Source organism: Aulostomus chinensis, chromosome 15 (assembly GCF_037954235.1).
Source record: "Aulostomus chinensis isolate RoL2024-O1b breed Wild chromosome 15, RoL_Achi_v1.0, whole genome shotgun sequence".
Classification (NCBI taxonomy): domain Eukaryota; kingdom Metazoa; phylum Chordata; class Actinopteri; order Syngnathiformes; family Aulostomidae; genus Aulostomus; species Aulostomus chinensis.
This window is the reverse complement of record NC_141334.1, coordinates 5576186-5596555: the sequence shown is the minus strand read 5'-3', so window position 1 is coordinate 5596555 and position 20370 is coordinate 5576186. Positions and strand designations below refer to the sequence as shown.

The following is a 20370-nucleotide window of genomic DNA, read 5'->3' as shown; positions in this document are numbered from 1 at the left end:
GGAAGGTTATCAGAGTCAAGAAATAGCAGAGGGGAGGTGTCAGTGGCATGGAGACGGCAGAGGTTAGCGTGTGAAAGTGCAGCGATTGTAGTTGGTATTGTAAATATTACCAAACTGCAAGATGGAGTTACAGCTCAGATGCAAAGAAGATACAAATAAAAACAAAGAAAATGCTTTACTGAACTTTACAGACATGACAGTCCTCCTAAACTAGAATAAGTAAACTGGAGCTTTGTAGATGCTCATTGATTAAATAAAATAGAGAGAGTAGAGATTTGAAGACAACACTGAGTGTTATTTCTAATTTCTCATTGGGGGAACTCTTCAGCTTCAGGTTAAATGTTTTATTAATGATTAAAAGTACCGCAGCAGAGGATTTTCATCTCTCATAAACAGGGATCTATCTTTCAATTATGTAACAGACATTAGTTCATAAGGGGAGCCCATGGGTTGAATTTCTGAGAAAAACTGATTTCTGTCAGATTATAATTTACATAACTGATATGAGGTGAACTACCCTGTGTTTTCGTCTCAATTTTCTCTCAATAATCTGATAAAACACCAGCAGTGACAACCTCCGGGGCCAGATGTCAACCTTCACCTGTGCACATGTAGATTTGACGAAACAACACAAGTTTAGATGAGAGCAGAAGAACGGAGTGGCCCGCTACTTCCGGGTTCAGCTCAAGTCAGCTGACCAAGAAGGAGCCAATCAAAAGTCTCACACGGTGGTAAACAAACGCTCTGTTGTGTGATTCTGTCAAAACTCGCCAGCTGGGCCAGGGAGACACACAGCGGAGGGGCACGATGGTGGAGACAAAGAGCAGCGGTAAGTTGGAGCCGAGTTTGACACGCCGATGGAGCCGCTGGTCGCTCACTTCAGTGTTTCAGTCGTTGTCTGGAAATACATGGATACACGGAGGTTTACTAGCAGTCAAAGTTTGCTCAGTCATAGATTTGCAAGTGAAGTACAGCGAGGTCATGACAATATAGTGACGTATATCTTTCAACATTGGTCAGAAATATTGAGAAGTTAAACTAACTTTCAATTATGCATCGAGTTTAATAACACAAGTTGGTTGCGATCATCATCATCATCATCATTATTGTCATCGTTGTTTTAGTTTAGGTAAAACTATTTCTCTTAACCTTGTGTATTTTCCTCAAGCAATAAAATAGTTCAATTAGTTGATGACGTGCCAAACGGGAATGACGGCACTCCTCTAATTTTCATCTCAGTCTTCAGCCGAAACTAAGCAACAGATTTCTTTTTTTGAAATAACGTTCATAAACACGTATTCTGAACATGAAACTGAGCTGAAGGAAGATTTAGCCTTCTATCGTGTTGTTGTTGAGCTAACATGCGGCCTTTTCCTGTTAACCACCCTAAAATGGTTAAATGCCATGTAATTTATAATGTGAATATTTAGTTTTCTTGCACTTTCCGAAACGTTGTTTTTTTTCTCTCTGCTGAGCCACAAAGTGAGAGAGCGAGAGAGTGGAAGTAGGACAGCCTTTTATCCCCAAGAATTTAACTGAAAGTGCACACTGTTGAGGGTGGATTATAATGGGATTATGTACTATGTAATCCTCCATTTGTAACTTTTGCACCAAACCACAGTAAACGATCTCTGTCCCGTGGAAAGACCAGAAATTCACGTGCTACCGTCGACATGAATGCGTTTCTGACTGGCGCGTCTTTCAAAAAACACCTAACGAGTGGGGAGTCGAAAGACATCGGCAGTAAGACGAGATTCAAACCACACACGGGTTTAATATGAAGTAGGATACTGCAAGAGATCCTCTGCAGTCAGGTTCAGTTTGGGTTGAATCACCTGGAGGATGTAATCCGTGGAGTTGAGCTGTGCTGGGCCGCCGCTCCTGTCTCCACGCCAGGTGACGTAGATAAACTGGGCGACAGAGACACACCTCAGTCTTGAATTACAGGTAAATGATGAACTCGAGCCTTCTCGTGAGGGGTTAACGTATGAAACGTGACGCTTATTTTAATAAACCACTCAGTACATTTCAAAAAAGGGATTTTCGAAACTTTCGACAACAAAATACTTTGCTTACTTATGAAATAATACAATAAAATTGTTTGTGTGTTTGCAGACGTGAGCAGAGCCGCCTCAGCAGACGGCAGCAGACAGGTGAGACACCCCCACAGCTCCACAGCCACACTACCTCAGCCCCGTTGCAGCGTTGCACCATGGCTTTTTTTCTTTTCTTCTGGTCACAGCTGTCAGGTTTTATTTGTTTGATTACTGCTCCTGCCTTTTTTTAATTGGATGGGATGGAAGAACCGACTCATCCTTGTTCTCACGTGTTAAGCCATGAGAATGTAAGAGCTGCATAAGTCACCCAGTTGGTATTTCGGCTCATATTTGTGGCGTTTATATCATCATATTTGACTTTATCTATGTTTCTTAATGTTTGGGGACTTTCCTGTAGAAATCTTCTGACTTGTCGTGACTTGGAACCAAAATAATCCTCCATACGGCTTTGGCTGCAGCGCAGAGTGGCCTTTTGTTCTTTGACACAGGCTCAACTTGACAGGTAGCATTTTTTCCCCCTCAGGGAAACCTGTGGGGCGGTGAACAGTACACGACCAAGAGAGCGGTGAAAGTGATTTAACTGTAACCACGTGTCCCTCTGGAGATGGATGAAGACTTGGCTTCTTAGAGGTTAGATAATAACTGACCCATCCAGTAGATAAATGATCCTACAGCGTATTTACACGCGTGTGTCCATGAATGCGTTTGTGTGTGGGAGCAACGTGGCTCCTGCTGGCCGAGCGGAGGGCAGCAGCCGGGGTGAGAGCTGCTGTTCTTGGAGGTCTGGTAAACTGGACATCAATCCCTGCTTTTAATTCCCGCTGAGTGAACCAATTCTCTCACTGGCTCAGATTTTGCTTTCACCGAATACGCCGTGCATTCGCTGCACGCTGGGGTACGATTAAAATGTACGAGGTGAGAGAGACAAAACCAGTATCGCATCTCGTCCTATCAAACCCGTGCGGATCGGTCCTGATTCCTTATCGTGACTTTATTTTATTTTCAAAACCGCACGATTTCTGTTAAGAATTTCTGCAGACGAGAATAATAGAGAGGAAGAGAAGAGAAAAGAACGAGAAGAGAAACGCCAGCGAAAGCGACCTCCGTGGTGGAGGTGACAGAGCCGCGTGTCTAAGTGTCTTTGTTGACCCCCGTAAAGATGCACGTAATGATTTTATGTTTCGTAACTGCTGTTGATTTTGTTTGTCCTTGATGGTGTTTAATGTCTCTGCACTCTGGCGATGCTGCCAACCCACAGAAACATTTGCCCTTTAAAGGGTTCTTTGCCTGCATGCAAGTAGACTTGAGAGGAAAAGCGGCTTCAGAGCTGCGGGGATCTTAGTGGAGAGACTTTCTCACTGGTCTCATTGATCAGTGTTGCACTGGAGACATTCCTGCACCGTAGGACGTTCCTGGGTGAAACACTGATGTATTCGGAGAAGAAACCCGACATCATGAGATCAGTGGCGGAACTGAGATGTGGATTGTTGATTTTTCTCGGTGCAGGAGGGCCCTGGAGGACTCTGGGACTCGGTGAAGAAAGCAGCGTTCGTCATCGGGTCTGGGATCTTGTTCCTGGCTGCGTTTGGCAACTCGCTGACATGGTAAGATCCCCTTACAGGTTATTCGCATACAGCAAAACAAAGACCGGGCCTGAGATGAACCTGAGGACGCGAGAGCAACGCCTGTGACATTAAAGCTGACAATGTGGACGATGTGAGGTGACAAACACAGCGTCCCCATGCCTTCACGTGAGGGTTTGAGCAGCCGTTCATGTTAGACAGTTCCACTGGGATTGTTATGTGGTTGCAGGTGTGAAAGCTTGGATATTGGAACTGGGCCTGCGCTGCAATATTTCAGGAGAGAGAGACGTGAAATGTGTACCACTGTGACCGAGCTGACAAGAGTCTACGTCAGGTCATCCACGAGTTCAGACATGTTTAACGATCCAACTAACTAAGGAGTGAGACATAGCAGAACCCTCTTCTACCTACCTGCATAATGTGACCAGCAGCAGAAATGACATTTTCCTCTAAAAGGAGTCTAGACTGTTGCATCCCTCATGAGTACGTGACGTGTTTTCAAGCAACAAGAGAAAAGCGGAAGTTTCAAGCTTGTGGACTTGAAGCCTGACATTGTTTCCTCCTCCAGGCATCTGCAGAGGTTCTGGGGAGCTTCAGGAGATTTCTGGCAGAACTTGTGGACTAAGTTTTTCCTGATGTTTGAGGGTCATCACACGGCTTTGTTCTACTTCGGTGAGGAACAACTGCTTGTTTCTTTTCTGCAACATGGGCGTCATCCATGAAATGTACCCACACACAAATGCACTCTTATGCAATATTATTTTTTCCAGCCCTGAGTTTAGTCTTACAGGCAAAAGGCCAAGCCTCACGGCTATTAATAAGCACCTGACGTCTTTTATGGACCTGCATGGGAACATTTCATGAATGTTGCTCACTGACCTTTAAAGGAGCAAGAAGCGTAACCGTGTCACTTGCAGCAGTCTGTTTCTTCCTCCGCAGCCTCCTATTTCATACAGCCTCTGTCGCTGTAGAACCAGCAGGGCAGGTGGGGAGTGCAGACACCCCCCAGGATCATAGCCCACCCCTCTGGAAACGCACAAATGAAACCATCACTAATACAGTGTATCTGTAAAAGTGTTGAAGATGAGTCAGAATCGTTTGTGCGTGACTGAATCCTCATTGTTTCAGAGCACATTGGTGGCAGTTGCTGCTGCCGAGCTCCCATCAATATCTCATATAATAAATCGGACACTTTAGTGGGTAACTTGCTGTTAATGTTTGGGATGCGTAATTTACATCTGACTTGGCCAATAGCCAACATTTACAGGCGCCTGCTCAATCTTTACATGATGTTTATGTTTTGTACATAAAAATCAAATCCAAGCATCAATTAGAAACATTTAAAAAGAACCAGTCCATGGTTGGGTGGTGCCCAGGAACTCTTCGAATCAGCAAAGTGCAGCTGAGCTCCATGAATCTTGTTGTGACTCGTGTGTCAGCCAGGTACCATTACAAGGCAGAGTACATTTAGCTTCCAGTAGAACAGGTTGGGCTTTTTTTTCCCTTTTTTCTCTCCAGATGCAATTGTGTTCAATAAAGCACAGGGCAAACCACATAAAACCTCTCCTCAAGTTGCTGATCTGCTGGGAGGATAAAACGGATGTTTAATGGCGTTATGTAACGTCTCCACAGCTCAGGCCTCGGTGGTGATGTTCCTTACAGCTGACAAAAACAGAGGACTTCCCTCAACTCTACCAAAGTTGACAGTGGCCCGGTTTCTCTTACAGGGACGATGTTGGTCCCCACTGTGACGTTCTGGGGGACAAACGCTCTGCTGCTGTTTGTGGACATCACCGGTAAACCCTCCTTCATCACGCGCTACCGCGTCCAAGTGGACAAGAATAATCCGGTAGGCTCGTCCAACACCAGCGCCCGTTCAGATTTATTTTTCAGTTCTGTAGTTTTAATTAGTGGTATTATTGATAGTAGATTATTAATTATTTCAACCAACTAGATAGTAATAGCAATACTAGTACTACCGTGATTCTCTCAACTTCTGTTACTGCAACTGGGTGTAATTTATTTCCAGATACCAACGCCACTGTGAACCAAAACACTTGATGATGCCATTTAACCTCTGATGGAGGTCGTCAGTGTTGAGCTACGAGTCCCACTGCTTCTAAACCCTGGTTTTTACTGAATCCCTTAAATACGAAGAACTCGTAACTGTAAACGCAGTAATTATTGAGGCAAAAGTGACACGAGGAATAAAGAAAACATTAATTCAATCAGAACAACAAAGTTCTCACGTAAATTTCATAGAATATGGCGTTTGAGTATGTGGTGAGGATGCGTACTGAGCATGCTCGACGGGCTTCACCCTTTGCTACCTTGAAGGTGGGTGAATAATCTAATCACCTGGTGAAATGCTCATAATAATCTATGCCCCGTGTTCAAGCCTGTCCAAGTGTCAGTGGGGTTTTTATTCTGCCTGGCTGCATTTACTGACCTGCAGGAGAAAACGCTTGAGATCACGATCGTCCGCTCCATCTGACCAAAGTCCTCTGACCGTGTTTGATTAGCAGACGATGTCGGACACTGTACAGATAAAGACAGGGAACAGCGTCAGAGGTTAACCTTCAGATGTAATCAGATTATTGATTATATTTTATTCTAAACTGGTGCACAGTGCACAGGAGGCTCATTGTTGCAGATGGAAGGAAAATATCCTCACTTTTATCTCCAATTATCAGGTAATAGTGCACAATAAGGGTTTTTCTGTCAGTACGCTGTTAGCTTGCGATCCCATTCTCTACAGATGGTCACATGCATTCCTGCAACAAGACTCAAGAAACGTGATGAATTCCCTTTGTCACAGACAGAGATAATCATCGGATGTCAGTCATAAACTTTTGAGTTCCATCCCTTATGACATGATAAAGACTGAGACTAACAGTACGAACCGGAGGTCATCACCTCAAACGAAGACAGGACGTACTGCTGAGCAGCGATAATGAAGGCGTCGCTCCTCACACACCAGAAACACAAGCAACAGAACTTCTGCTGCAGACGATCCCTCACAACACACTCACATCTCACCGTCAACTCTCCGTTAATCGTCACTTATCATTTGAAATGCAATTTTCCATATCAGGATATGAGGTTTGGGTCATAAGATGAATAATAATCAGAATAATCACAATCAGGGTGGTACTTGAATGACGCTTTTCATACAAAATGTGCAGCTTAAAATGTTTAACAACAAAGCAAAAAGAACATTTAAAAAACGCGTTAAAAGAATGTTAAAAAAGAATAAAACACAGATGCATTTCATAGTACGTGAGGTAAAGTTCCCTCAGTAACTACAGTAGAATAATGGATGATAACAAAATATCACTGTGCTGTCACTGTGCAATAGTTCATCCGAAACACACACACACACACACACACACACACACACACACACACACACACACACACACACACACACACACGGGGGTTGTGATGTGTTTATGTTTATGACCAGAGTTCAAAGGTAAAAAGGCAAATATCTCAATCTCAACTTCTGATATTGATATTAACACAATGAACACACAGTACACGTGTGTGTGTGATTATATATATGTGTATATATATGTATATATGTATATATATATATGTATATATGTGTATATATGTATATATGTGTATATATATACATATGTACATATGTATATATATATATGTGTATATATGTATACATATGTGTATATATGTATACATATGTGTATATATGTATACATATATATGTATACATACATATACATGTATATATGTATATATGTGTGTGTGTGTATATATACACACACATATATATGTATGTATGTATATATATATATATATTCAGTGTATATATGTTGCTGCAGTACTTGGTGCTGCGAGGTTCTCAAGACTTCACGGTAGTCCATGACGTGCTCTGCTTGGTCCTGCGTTTTGACCCTCTGAACCTTCCTGTGTCCAGGTGGATCCGGTGAAACTGCGCCAGGCGTTGAAGACGGTCCTCTTCAACCACGCTTTCATCTCTGGGCCCATGGTGGTGATCGCCTACCACCTGACGAGCTGGAGAGGAGACCCCTGCAGCCCCCAGCTGCCCACGTTCCATTGGGCCCTGACGGAGCTGGCATTCTTCGCCATCTTGGAGGAAGTGATGTTTTACTATTCACACAGGTAGGAACAGGTGGGAGGAACCATGTCGGTCTGATGTCATCCCTTGTACACCGGGAGCACAAGGCTGCTTCTGTTCATCTGATCATTTTGAATCCCCTCACATCAGGACGCTTGAACATGATGAACAAAATAGGAATTTGTGAATGGACGTTTCATCTTCATCGTCTTCTCTCTCAGGCTGTTCCATCATCCTCGCTTCTATAAAAGATTCCACAAACAGCACCACGAGTGGACCGCTCCCATCGGAGTGGTGTCCATCTACGCTCATCCGCTGGAACACATGGTGAGGGAACCTCTCAAAAGAGGAGTGTCATGCGGTTCTTCTAATGGAGTCTCACTCGTCTTTAAAACGTTTCTTCTTCATCTCCTTCGCCGTTAGATCTCCAACATGCTGCCTGTAGCGCTGGGGCCGGTGCTGCTGGGCTCCCACCTGACCACCACCTCCATGTGGTACTGTGTGGCTCTGGTCAGCACCACCATCTCCCACTGTGGGTACCACCTCCCCTTCCTGCCCTCCCCCGAATTCCACGACTTTCACCACCTCAGGTGAGTCGGCAGGTCTCTCTTGAGAGAGAGCGAGCACCTGAAACAGGACTCCCGGGTCCTCGTTCGTCCTTCTAAGTCCAGGTGTTGGTTCCTACTCAATACTTGGATCTGTAGTGGAGGTCTGAAGTACCTCAGACTTGTTAGCTCACCTCAGAACGTCTCGAACATTAAACAATTCGGGAGGGGCTGAGTTTGGTTGTTTCAGGTGGTCTCTATGAAGCCGTCTTGTACTCGTGGGTCATCTGAACTTGTCCCTCCTGGTTCCAGGTTCAACCAGTGCTTCGGGGTCTTCGGCGTGCTGGACAGGCTTCACGGCACAGACACCAAATTCAGACAGACCAAACAGTATGAACGCCACACCCTCCTGACCAGCCTGACCCCGCTGAACGAGAGCATCCCCGACTCACCCAAGAAGAGCCAGTGATGACCCCTGACGCCTCGACAGGTTTGGGATCACGTGAGGAGGAGACGCGGCCGATCTCCATGATGTAATTCAAGAGAACCTGTTAAACAGTTGTTGACTAATCCCAATAGAAAATCAGTTTGTTGCACTTTACCAGATCCACACTTTTGATGCAGTTTTATAAGTTCAGCCTCCATTTCGGCGCTTTGACGTGCCATGATGTCCTTCGCTTGCGAGTGTGTGAATCAAAGCGTGAAAGCGGTGTTGAGTGAGAGTTTGACGTTAGGTAGAAAAGAAACGCAGAGTTGTTGAGGTGTTCCGATGACCGGAAATGGAATTCAGAGGTGGGAACCACATGTCACACACTCACATCTCCACACACCTGCATCATTTCACTGTGACGACGCTGCGGCCGTCAGCCTGGACCGGATCAGCGGTCCCCGCGCGGCACAGTGGACCATCTGGGCTCCGGGACGCTGTGGAGACGTTTGTATTCGGCTCATTATTTTGTCATTCTGTCCTACTCACTGGCAGTTGGTGGACGTTTCAATACGGATTCAAATCCACGTTAACAAAATGAATGTGACACAGAACAAATATTTGCTGTTTTTTCAGCTATTTGAGGTTTTTCACACTCGTGAAGCAGTGTAGCAGAACGCGGCTCAACTCAACTCTCGATGCGGATGTTGTCATTTTCCTATTCAAAGCAGATTCACAACTTATCGACTGATAAATCTTTCCATTTAGTCCCTGAATATTGAAGCAACTGACGCACTACCCAGACCTCCTGATCACATCCCTGTTTATGGATGATGAACAGAGCTGCATGATTTTGAATCGCACTGCGGTTATTCAGAGGGAATATTCATATGTAATTTTTTTTTTTTTTTTTTTTACATAATTCTCATTTTTACAGAGAAATAAACCATTGACATTACAACTGTGTGAATTTTGTCACGCGTGTGGAAGACGACGTGTGGACAGGACGTCTCTGTAGCACCAGAATATTCGATGTGAAAGCTTTAACAGCCGTTTTGTTAACCTTTCACAAATATCTCACCTTCCCTGGATGCGGGATCGCACCGGGCCGTGTTGTGGTAAATTGCACGGCCTTAATTGAGAGCATAACTTGGTGCGACAGTCTGCTGCACATCCAGTCGTGCCCGAGGGTTTATCACCGTGTTATTACTCACACTGAAACATTTAGTGTTTGTAAGTCCTGACCCTCCTGAGGTTTGATTCAGTTTGGTGTCACAGCAGTCAGAAGAATTTCTGGAAGCTGGAAACGTCTCCGACAATCTTTGAGACAAAGTCAGTCGTGCCGATTGGCGGTCGATTGCGGCGTTACCGGCGCGGCGCCTCCGGTCGAGACTCTTCCGATGCCTTCACGTGATTGGTCGTCTACACCAGAGAGAGAAAACACAGGAGCACTTTAAATTTCCATGGCACTTTTAGAGCGGAAACACTGTTGAATGTGACCTGTACAAAAGTATAATGACTGCTGGAAAAATGTTTAATTCAATAAATAAACAGCTTCTCTTCTTAAATATTGAAATACTTGCATTATTCAGTTGAACACACACACAGACACACTCACAAATAAACACTCCACAGTCGATGTTTGAGGTTTTTTTGTCCGTTTTGTGTTTTTTTTCTTTATTAAGGAAAAGCATAATTACTACAAATTACAAATAACACTAATAGCGAATCACATCAGCCTACAAAGCAGATAATGAATATTAAATGTTATAATACAAGATCTCATTCAAGTATTTTACATTTTTCCATTTTATATATTTTTTTGTTCCTTTTTTAGTCATTTTCACGTTTTTTTTCCTCATGACAAGCCTAAGATATTGTAATGTAATGAACTATTGTAACGGTTCATGTACAGTTGTTTTGTATTCATATGGCTTTATGAAATGTCCTTCTTTTCAGTCTCCAGACATCATAACCAGCCATATTCCTCTGAGCCACATCACAAAACCCCTCGTTGGGTTCTTTCTGAATTTTTCTTCTCCTCCTCTGCTTGCTCGCCTCGCCTCTCCTCTCCTCTCCTCTCCCCCCCCCCAATCATTCAGTGTTCGGCCATCTTGCCAGGTCCAAGTAGAACTGACAATCAGAGGGTTTCGGCTCCCCGTTGAGTTTGTTTGGACAACTAGCAGCAGTTTGATGCTGATAGAGAAGGCTGAAAACTCCCACAACACCTGAAATCCTCAAAGAGTCCGGTGACAGGTGGTGATCACATTAGAGGGAGGAATTATAGGACTGTCCCCAGGAAGAAGGCCCCCTAGTGGCTGCCTGCCATGTCTGAAGCCCCACACACACACACACACACACACACACACACACACACACACACCAGCTCACGCAAGAAAGCGTTCACTGTTTTTTTTTGTTGTTTTTTTTTTAGGAAAAAGCGTGGAGTTTCTCCTTGTCTATTATTTTTTATTTGTAGTCTTTAAACCTCCAGTAAACACTTTGAAGCCTCTAAAAATGGATCCAAATCTCCCTGAAGATCAACCAAGAAGACATTAAGGAACAAAAAGGAGTCCAGCTTTGCTTTACTTTTTTTTTTTTCTCTCTCCAACAATTCTGGATTTTAAGTGAGAAACTTGGGGGGAGGGGGTGGGGGGGGCAAAAGCAGACATTGAAAACATGGCATTCACCTGCTGGAACACTAAGAAACGGATTATTATGGGAAAAGAATTGAGGCTTTAAAGTAAAGCAGGCACAGGTGCTCGACGGAGCCTGAATCAAAACTCTAGATCCTTTACAACGTTTCAAGCATGACAGTTGAGTAGCTCGCCACTCCGAAGCTACAACTTTGCAACAAATACGATGAATGAAAAACAGGTAACTGAGCATCCATGTACGCATTAAGACTTTTTATGAACTTCTTGTGCAATTCAAACTCCAAAATTAATTATCTTTTTTTTTTTTAAGTTTTCCTATCAATGCTTTGCTGTCTAAATAAAAGCTGGAGGCTTGAAAATGATTAATTTGTTGTTGGAGAAGCTAATCCTTCTTTAGTAAAAGTTTGCAAAAAAAAAAAAGATCCTATTGACTGCGATTTCAACATGAAATATTAGACAAGAGATTTTGTTTTTGCAGTCACTTCCCGTCGACTCCCTGATGTCAACTTTCCCTTTTGCCATGTGAACCAAGTTCCCATTTCTTAAATCCGCAGATATTTTGAAGGCCTGACAAACAAAAAAAACCTCCATCATTCTAACAATGCTAGAAACACTGCAAATTAAAATTAAGAAGCATAATAAGATAATCATGAGACCATTTTTTTAAAAAAAAAGGTACGTACACATGTAAGGCAAATATATAATCTGTACTATACAAGAGGAGCAGGGAGCTGTAATTATTTCTCTTCATCTGTCAAATTCACATTTACATTTATGGAGGAAAAAGAAATCTTCTCTTTGATATCGTTGAGATTCGATTATCCACGTTCAGCTGACTGGAGCAAGCGTGACTGAACACACGACGCAATTCATTTCATCAACGAGGCAAGACATTGAGCTGTGTGTGTGTGTGTGTGTATGTGTGTGTTTTCTTCAGCTTGCTGCTACATCAGTACCTCTGTGTGTGTGTGTGTGTTTCTGCACCAGACCGTGCCGATGTGTGTATCTCCTGTATGTAAAACAGGAAGAGGTGGCGAGCAGCTGAGGCCCGATTGGCCCTGCTGAGCGGCGGCCCAGCAGAGCAAACTTGCGTTTAGACAGCAAAGCCGGTTAGTGAGTGTCGGAGCCTGGTCGATCCCGCCGCTCCACCCAGAGCACCCGCGAAAGAAGTAACCATCGGTTCTTCAAGTAATCCAGATTGATGATTCCAGTCCTGCAGCGTCACTGATGGATGGATGGATGCAGCTCATTAGACAGGGAGGCTGAGTGGGACAAAAAGAGTCAGGAAGCACCCACAGGGGGACCACAGAGGAGGGCTGAGACCCCTCCGATCCCGGTTCTGTGACCCGATGGAAGTGTTGAATGACAAAGACAAATTTCCGAGTGTTTCAGCACAGAAAGTCACGGCTTGAAACAAACAGGGAGGAATCGCAGGACTTGTAACAGACCAGATGTCACTTGGAAGACAGCTCAGAGAAGGCGAGAGGAGAGTGAGGGGGATGGAGAACAGTTTGGCAGACGCAGCACCGCCTAGTGGCCTCTGCTGGAAATACAAGGGGACTTCAATGCGGTAGAATTGACTATACGCTGGCGGGCACAAGTTAGAAGCAGTAAAACCATTAAAATAAGGCAACTTTCAACGATGAGTCCATACTGAGGGGGCGGAGTCTTTTTTGCTCTTTCAATCATTTGGTTCTTTAGTATCTTCCCCCTCCATGTACAGCCATAAAGGAAATCAAATATCTGTCATTTTTAGCCCCTTCACTGAAAGCACGCGGGGCCCTGCGGATGGAAGGGTCAGTCGCTCGGTTCAAACCACTTTGGTCCGGTCGGATGTCGGCACACCCTCCAGCGGGCTGCCAGCAGGGCGTTCAGATGCTCCGTCAAATTATTTCCATGTCTTCAATGTCACAATATGACGAAGAAATAATAATCAGATATCTGAGATCTGGGCGAGGAATCAAATACCTTTCAGCCAGCAGGACAGTGACGCTCACAGACGGGTCCCAGTGACGGGGGAGGGGATGGGGGGGCCAAAAAAAAAAAAAAAAATCCAGGATAGTAAAAATAACCAGTAGAATCATCCACCCAGTGGACTGGCAATGGTTTGTAAAGAGAGAAAAAGAACGTGTTTGACACCTCATCCAGTGCTTGCCTCATTAAGACAAAAGAAAAATGCAGATTTTCTCCAAAATGTGAAACAAATTAATCAACCATGCCATTTTGGTTATTTTCCCCCTGATTTCCCAAATGAAGCTCTTGTAGAAAAAAGTATTCTCATGCTTGACTGAAGGGTGGGATGCTCCCCCCTCCTCCCCCCTCATGTGGCGCAGAGAGAACCGGCGACTTGCTGACATGTTTGATCTGTGTGGGCTGGCGTGTTCCTGGAGTTACTTCAGTGTTTTGGCATCTGGTGCAAGGTCAGCAGCGGGGGCTTTCTGGCTGGTGGGTTTGGCATCATCCTTAGCTGCAGGGCCCTGGGCGGCGGGGGCCAGGCTGAGACCTGAGCCGGCCTGGCTGTGTGGCCGGCTGGAGGGCAGCGAAGGGTGTCGGCGACGGCCGTCTCCACTGGACGAGTGTCTTTTGCGGCCTCCCTCCTCCATTGGTGGCTGGAAGCAGAAAAGGCCATGGACAGGATTAGATGGCAGCCACATGAAGGGAAACACTCGTTTGAGTTTGTATCTGCACGACCAGCGCCGGCCGACTACTTCCTCCTATGCTCACATATAAAAGAACAAAATATGAAGATGTAAGCACCAGAGCTGAGCTACAGGCAACTTTTAATTCAGGCCTTCGTTCCATCTGATAGTTCCGTCAATGAGAGCTTGAATGACATCAAAAACGACTTCATTAATAATCTCTGGCATCAGTTTTGGTTTTTTGGGGACTGTGGCTCCACAGTGCTGTGTGCTCATGTTTCTCATGTTTTTTGTTTCTTTATTCCTTTACCAATTTATTCTTCATCATCCTCTCCTGTAAAGCCGCATGGTTACATTCATGCTCTGCTAGCACAGTAGCTGCTTTGTTAGCATTACATGTTTATAAAGCAGAGAGCAATTCAGAGCTCAATAAAACCGAACTTTAGTTGACTTTGGTGTATTCCCACGCAGTTCTTGGCACCAGTAGCAGTTCTCAGCCTGCAAAAGTTTCTGGGAAAATCTGGTTTCTGTCACGCCAAGAATGTTGTACTTACATCAATTCTAAAATCTTCGAGACGTTTGAACTTGCTCAGGTACTCCTGCAGCTTGGGGTCGATCTCTAAGGCCTTGGCTTTGGAGTATTTGAGGAAGGCCCAGAACTTCTCCAGTCCATAAAGTTGTCCTGTGAACGAGACACAGACAAAACAAACATGGCTGTATGTGGTTTTATCCTGCTGACAAGATGCAGTCGGCATCACCATTCGTTTCCGCCTCCAAGCAGAGACGCTGCGTGATTTAACGGACAGCGCCGGTCTCTCACCAGCCTCGTAGTCTTTCATGGTCTCCTCCTGGAAGTCCTTGAAGATGTCCGGCCTGAACTTCTTCTCCAGACCATAACTGTAGTACCTGAAGAGGCACTCCAAACCGTACCTGCAACACAGCAAAGACGAGGTTTGGACACCATTTAGATATAAAACTACATATATAGTGTTGTCATACCGCTCATCTTAGAAAATCTAACATATCACTGATGCATCCATCAGAGATACTGCATGTTTTGTGCAGCCATGAACAAGGATCCCTCCAAATCACCTGTATCCTTCTTTACCGTCCTCCACCACCAGCTGTCTGAACTCCTCATACATCTTCCTGTTGAAGTGATCTCGCAGGAAAAATGACCAGAAGCGGAAGAGAGTGTTCATCTCCTGTGATTGGCCGATGCCTAGCCGCTTCCGCTCTGCGATTGGTCGAGAGGGCATAAGATTTAAAACACAAGTTCAGTCGTCACGAGAAGAAAAAAAAATCCATATTTGGGTAAAGTATAAGAGGAGAAGGTGTGTACCGTTTAGGCAGCGCCGGCGGTACTTGTGGTAAACGTGTTGTGTGAAGCCGTTCTCCTTGAGCAGCTCGTGGGATGGATGCTGGAACTTGGGGAGGGACTGCGGCGTGCAGCCGATGTTACCCAAGGCGGGAGTGCCCTCGGATGGGCTGGCGTTCGAGCTGAGAGGGAGGAAGAGAGGAGGATGAGGGCAAACATCCAGTGAAACCACATCCTTCTACTTTAACTGGAGAGCCTCTTAAGCCTTCTCATTCCAACAGGGGCTGCCACAAAGTTCTTTAAGAACTTCACTGGGAATCTGGAACCAACGCTCGCAGCCTGTAATGTGCTGAGCAGTTTCACCTTTGCATGAAACCTGAAAAGAAGTGAAAAATCCCTTTTGGCGAGCCCCAAAGTTGCCAAACACACGAGACGGACATGTGGTCACAAATCTCCTGAGAAGCCTGATGACAGTGCAGAAGGGAATTTCTAATTTTGTTGCAAGCTAAGCAGCTCAACATTCTTGTGTTACACTCCACTTGCCTCAAATACTGAGGCGGAGAGTACTTTGTTGTGACAGGTGGTTCAACAGGTTCAACTGTCACACACTTCACACAAATCTGTATTTCACGACAAGTTGTAGGATTTTAGCTCTGCTTGTACTTGGGTGTGCAGAACGCTGCAATGTGTCAGGAGTCATTTTTTAGTAGACACTGTGAGCTGCAAAGTCCAGACAGGTTAATTCATTTTTACACTTGTTGGTTGAGGGGAGTCACCCAGTAATACGTGGTGTTTATGGTCACCCTCCAGCACTGGACTTCAGCAGCCTGATGAGTGAGGGTGCGGCGAGTCTCACCTAACAGAGGCGGTACGGGAGCGATGCTCTCTGGAATCCATCACCCAGCCAACGTGACACTCCATGGGTGGGTTGGAGCTGTGTCGGGTCTTCCTCTTCCTGGGTGTCTGACAGGTTACGAGGAAATTTGAGGTTTGTAAAAGGTGGCAGGGTGTCTACTGGATTAGTGGTGTGATGTTTAACCCTGATAAATATTAAAATCAGACTCTTTCATCAAAATAAGTTTGATTTCACATTTAAGTCGCCCCCAGCAGCGTCATCTTACCTTGGCGTCAACAGGCCGACTTTCCTTCACGACTGGGTAGAAGCGTGGCGTCATGGTGGGGTCCTTCCGGTGAGGGGTGCGAGGTGTGCGGGGAGTCCGGGCACTGCGGTAGTTGGGGGAGTCAGGCACGGTAGTCGGGAGCGATCGTGCTATCGAGGAGGGCTCAGGAGCACCGAAGAGTTTGTTTGCCAAAGCATCGGTGGGGACTGAGGAGGGGCGAGGAGAGCAAGTGAGTGGGGGTCGCCAGCCCAACGAGAGCTGGTCGCACTCAGCTTTTTCTCAACTGCTGGTATTTTATTTTTAAAAATACAGATTTGTTAAGTAGATCCGATAGAAGATCTGTGTTCATGTCCTTACTCTGTTGAGGACGGGGAGGGCCTGGGGGGACTTCCTGGTTGGGGTCGACAGGGGGTTCGGGGGTCAGGCAGTCAAACTGTTCACGGCTGATCAAGTGGACCTTCTTGAAGTTCTCCACCTCTTGCTGTAAAAAACAAAAAGATCCATCGTTAAAATGACGAGAAGGAAAACGAAGAAAAGACTGCAATGAATTCCACTCAAATTAGGATTTTAAACCAACACCCGTACTGAAACTCGTGATCTAAAAGAGTGAAAACAGGCACTCAAAGGAAGCAGTAAAGGAACCAGGAATATGAACGCCCAGATCATCAACAGACCTCATCTGCAGGAGTCTGGAGATGGAGATGCAGCAGCAAAACATGGCTGCCAAAAACACTCGTTTCACTCTCATGTCTCCTAGTGATCTGACTTGACACGAGGGTGCTGACCAGCTGGGTTACAACAACACACACGCTGGCATTTTCCACAATAGTTACTGCTCGTCCTTCAACCGCAGCTCTGGTTTAAATCACAACAAAGCTAAATGCCCAATTCCTGCTTCACCACCACCATCAAGTGGGACTCACACTCGTCCCGTCACTGCTCCGAGCATCTTCAGACCTTTGAGCGTCCATCTTTGCCTCCCCCTGCAGCCCGTCAGCTCAAACCCCCTCAGGCCGCAGCCTTGTATGCGGGGTTTATTTATAAACAAGCGTCCTGTGTTCCACACGCCGCTGGATGTGTGCCGGCGAGCACGTGAAGGTCTCACAAAGAGTTCAACAATGCTACAATAGGCAGCAATGAAAACAGAAACACAACAAAACTTTCTGTTCTGTGCCGTGTTTCCAAATCCAGAAACAGCTCCAACTGAAGAAGAATAAATCTAGTCATCATCTGGCCTTGGACAGAAGCACCTCCAATATGAGGGCGACACAACGTGGAAGCCGTCAGAAGAGGCGACCATAAAACACGCATCACGACTGACTAGCAGCCCTCAGAAAGGCGCCCGAGCAGGCGGATCATGGCTCACACAGGAGGACCTTCTAGCTGACTGTTACATCATTTGCTAACAAAAAATTCCTAAAAGGTTTTTTTTTTGTGAACAAAAAATTCCTAAAAGGTTTTTTTTTTTTGTTAAAAAAAAATCCTAAAAGGTTTTTTTTTTGTTACTGTTGTATTTTGGTGATTAAAAGATTTTTTTTTAAGTAAAAAACAAAACAAAAAAATTTCTGAAACACTACGAACAGACCAGTGAACTATTAAACCCCGTTTGTGCTTTCTATCACTTTGTTTTGGACTTTCTATTTGCCAGAACACTTTTCTGCCAACCAGGCTCACAAAGGTGGCGTGTGACTTCACACTGACTACATAACTGCCCCCCTACCCCGCCCCCACTAGTATGTTTTAAACAGATCTTACTTCAAACCATACTGAACTGAATCGGACGAAACTTAAATACCCTTTATTTCTCGCTGCACCAGGAAGTGGCAGAAAGCGTCACTCATCCTGTATTGAATGAATTTTGATGCATGAGATTAGAAACTGTTGATAGAAATCATGAGGGAAAAAAAAACAAAAACGCTGGTGCCTTCCATCCTTCACGCGGATCATAACATCACAACTGCTTGGCAGAAAGTCCAAAACCAGGACTGAAAATCTTCCTGTCCAGTGCAGTATTCTCTTAACACTAAAAGCTCAGACTGTATTGAAGTAAAAGTATTAGGATTTAAGAGAAAATATATGAGCAATTGTTCCACGAGAAGTTTTGAGGTTTGAGGTGAGAACACTCCGATCATTCGTAACTTTCTGGTTTACGAGCGTGAACGGCCTCACCTTCATTGGAGACTAATGACCTCACCTTGATGGTGGCGTACTCTGGCTCGTACGTGTCATCCCACAGGTCCTGCTCATAGTAGAAGAGCCCGTCGTTGATCACCTTGGCCAGCTCGCTGGTCAGCTTGGCCCGTGACGTGTGGTGCCCCGTGCGGTCGCCCCCCGGATGCTTCCTCAGGTAAGGCGGCGTCTGTGTCACAATCAGGATCTTGTTGACGTCGTGGTCGTCGATCTCGCCGTCCGTGTCCTCGTCAGACCAGTCGGTGAAGGTGTTGCGTCGCCCGTCCATCTGCTCCATCTCTTCGTCGAACATGAAATCGAGTTCCTCCGGTTCGTCCTGCTCGCCTCCGTCCTGATCACAGTTATTGGAATGTGGTAACTGATCATGTGTTGGACATATTTGACCTCTGTATCAAAAAACACAACAAACAAACAAAAAACAAACAAACAAAAAAACACACCTGCACCTCTAAACTGCAAGAAAAAAATCTCATGCAAAAAAATAAATACATAAAGCCAATTATTCTCGGGTTCCAGCTTCTATATTGACAGCGTTTCCCTACCAAAACCACTAGAAATTCAGTATCTTTTTAGAGCAATTCAACACCATTTCATAGATCAAATGATTAACTGCTTAAGTAATCCACAAAAGACAAAGAATCCAAAGAAAGAACACAGATTTACTTTTAGTCTATTTTGACAATCGCCAGACAGTTCCACCACCTTTTCTTTTTTACCTTATTTGCAGGAGTTGTAGGTGAGGGCGAGGAGCCAGACAGGGGCACCGGTGAGCGAACCAGCTCGTCCTTCTCCCTCTGGTGCTGCTGCTGCAATGAGGGGGCCTACGTCAGTCAAAGATGGACCACACAGGAGGACATGGGAGGAGGTGGATGGATGGATGAAGAGTTACGAATGTGAGAAAAAGGGAAAACTGAATTCACCGAAGAAAAACAATGCAGTAAATCAAAAGGACAAATGTGAAAAACAGAAATTTCGGTGCTTCTGGCTGGACGATAGATTTCTTCGGTCGAATCAGAAAGCTTTTTTTTTCTTTTTTTTTTTTTACTCACAGCTCATTTTGTTATTTAGTAATTAAGTAACGTTAAAATGTAGGACTGAAGTGGTTGTCTATCAATGAATCCACTTGACCAATTGTAGTTGATTGTAGTTACTGGAGTTGAAGTTTTACCTTCAACCTTTTGATGAAAGGGGGATGATTCTGAACCGATTTGGTTCTGTTCTAGCTTTTATCTTAAGTTTTAAGGGTCTCGAGGTGTCAGGAGGGCCCACAGTATTGATGATCAACAGCAACGAGGCAAAAACCAACTTGCATAAATGTTCAGCAACGGTAAAAACTGAACGTCACCTTCTCTGCACTCACTTTGGGTCTGGCCGGGGAGGGTCTCGGCCTCTTCTTGACCTCAATCCAGGACTCAGAGTCCAGGTCGGGGAGGCTTGCAGAGAGGCCCTTAGGCATCGTCTTGAGGTTGGAGGTGTCTGATTCAGTCTTGGTCAGGTGTTGAACCGGTGTGGTGGCCCTGGGAGACCCTGCAGAAGACGACACAAACGGCGTCACAACAGTTGTATTTTGTTAAGCTTTTTTTTACCCCAATTATGAGATTTCAAACCACAAACACATGCGGCATCACAGGCCAGTCAGCCTGAAGAAGAGAGTCTATCTGATCTACTGGGCCCTACGACCTAATAAACCAAATCTGCCAGAGCATTAGAATCATTTGTATTCATATTCAG

At 45.1% G+C, this 20370-nt stretch overlaps 2 protein-coding genes across 6 annotated transcripts in view; one reads left to right on the top strand and one right to left on the bottom strand.

Annotated features, from left to right (window-relative positions):
- The first annotated feature begins 738 nt into the window (after positions 1–738).
- Positions 739–10282, top strand: faxdc2 (fatty acid hydroxylase domain containing 2). The gene is made up of 9 exons (XM_086226143.1): positions 739–829; positions 2116–2153; positions 3564–3661; positions 4209–4312; positions 5368–5489; positions 7581–7786; positions 7964–8069; positions 8166–8332; positions 8600–10282. Exons 1-9 carry the CDS (start codon positions 808–810, stop codon positions 8754–8756), a joined length of 1020 nt encoding a protein of 339 aa, XP_086082269.1. The 5' UTR covers positions 739–807; the 3' UTR covers positions 8757–10282.
- Positions 10283–11162: 880 nt separating this feature from the next.
- Positions 11163–20370, bottom strand: part of larp1 (La ribonucleoprotein 1, translational regulator) — a 45106-nt gene continuing 35898 nt past the window's right edge. For 2 of the 5 annotated variants that reach the window (XM_086226134.1, XM_086226138.1), the window contains 11 exons: positions 19985–20166; positions 19356–19460; positions 18644–18970; positions 16807–16930; positions 16450–16655; positions 16185–16291; positions 15353–15510; positions 15103–15247; positions 14831–14940; positions 14565–14692; positions 11163–13980 (listed from right to left, as the gene is read on the bottom strand). In XM_086226134.1, coding sequence (XP_086082260.1) covers positions 13762–13980; positions 14565–14692; positions 14831–14940; positions 15103–15247; positions 15353–15510; positions 16185–16291; positions 16450–16655; positions 16807–16930; positions 18644–18970; positions 19356–19460; positions 19985–20166 — 1811 coding nt within the window. In that variant the 3' untranslated portion in view covers positions 11163–13761. The remainder of the gene's footprint in view (positions 13981–14564; positions 14693–14830; positions 14941–15102; positions 15248–15352; positions 15511–16184; positions 16292–16449; positions 16656–16806; positions 16931–18643; positions 18971–19355; positions 19461–19984; positions 20167–20370) is intronic. The other 3 variants (XM_086226136.1, XM_086226135.1, XM_086226137.1) reach the window with 3 other exon arrangements.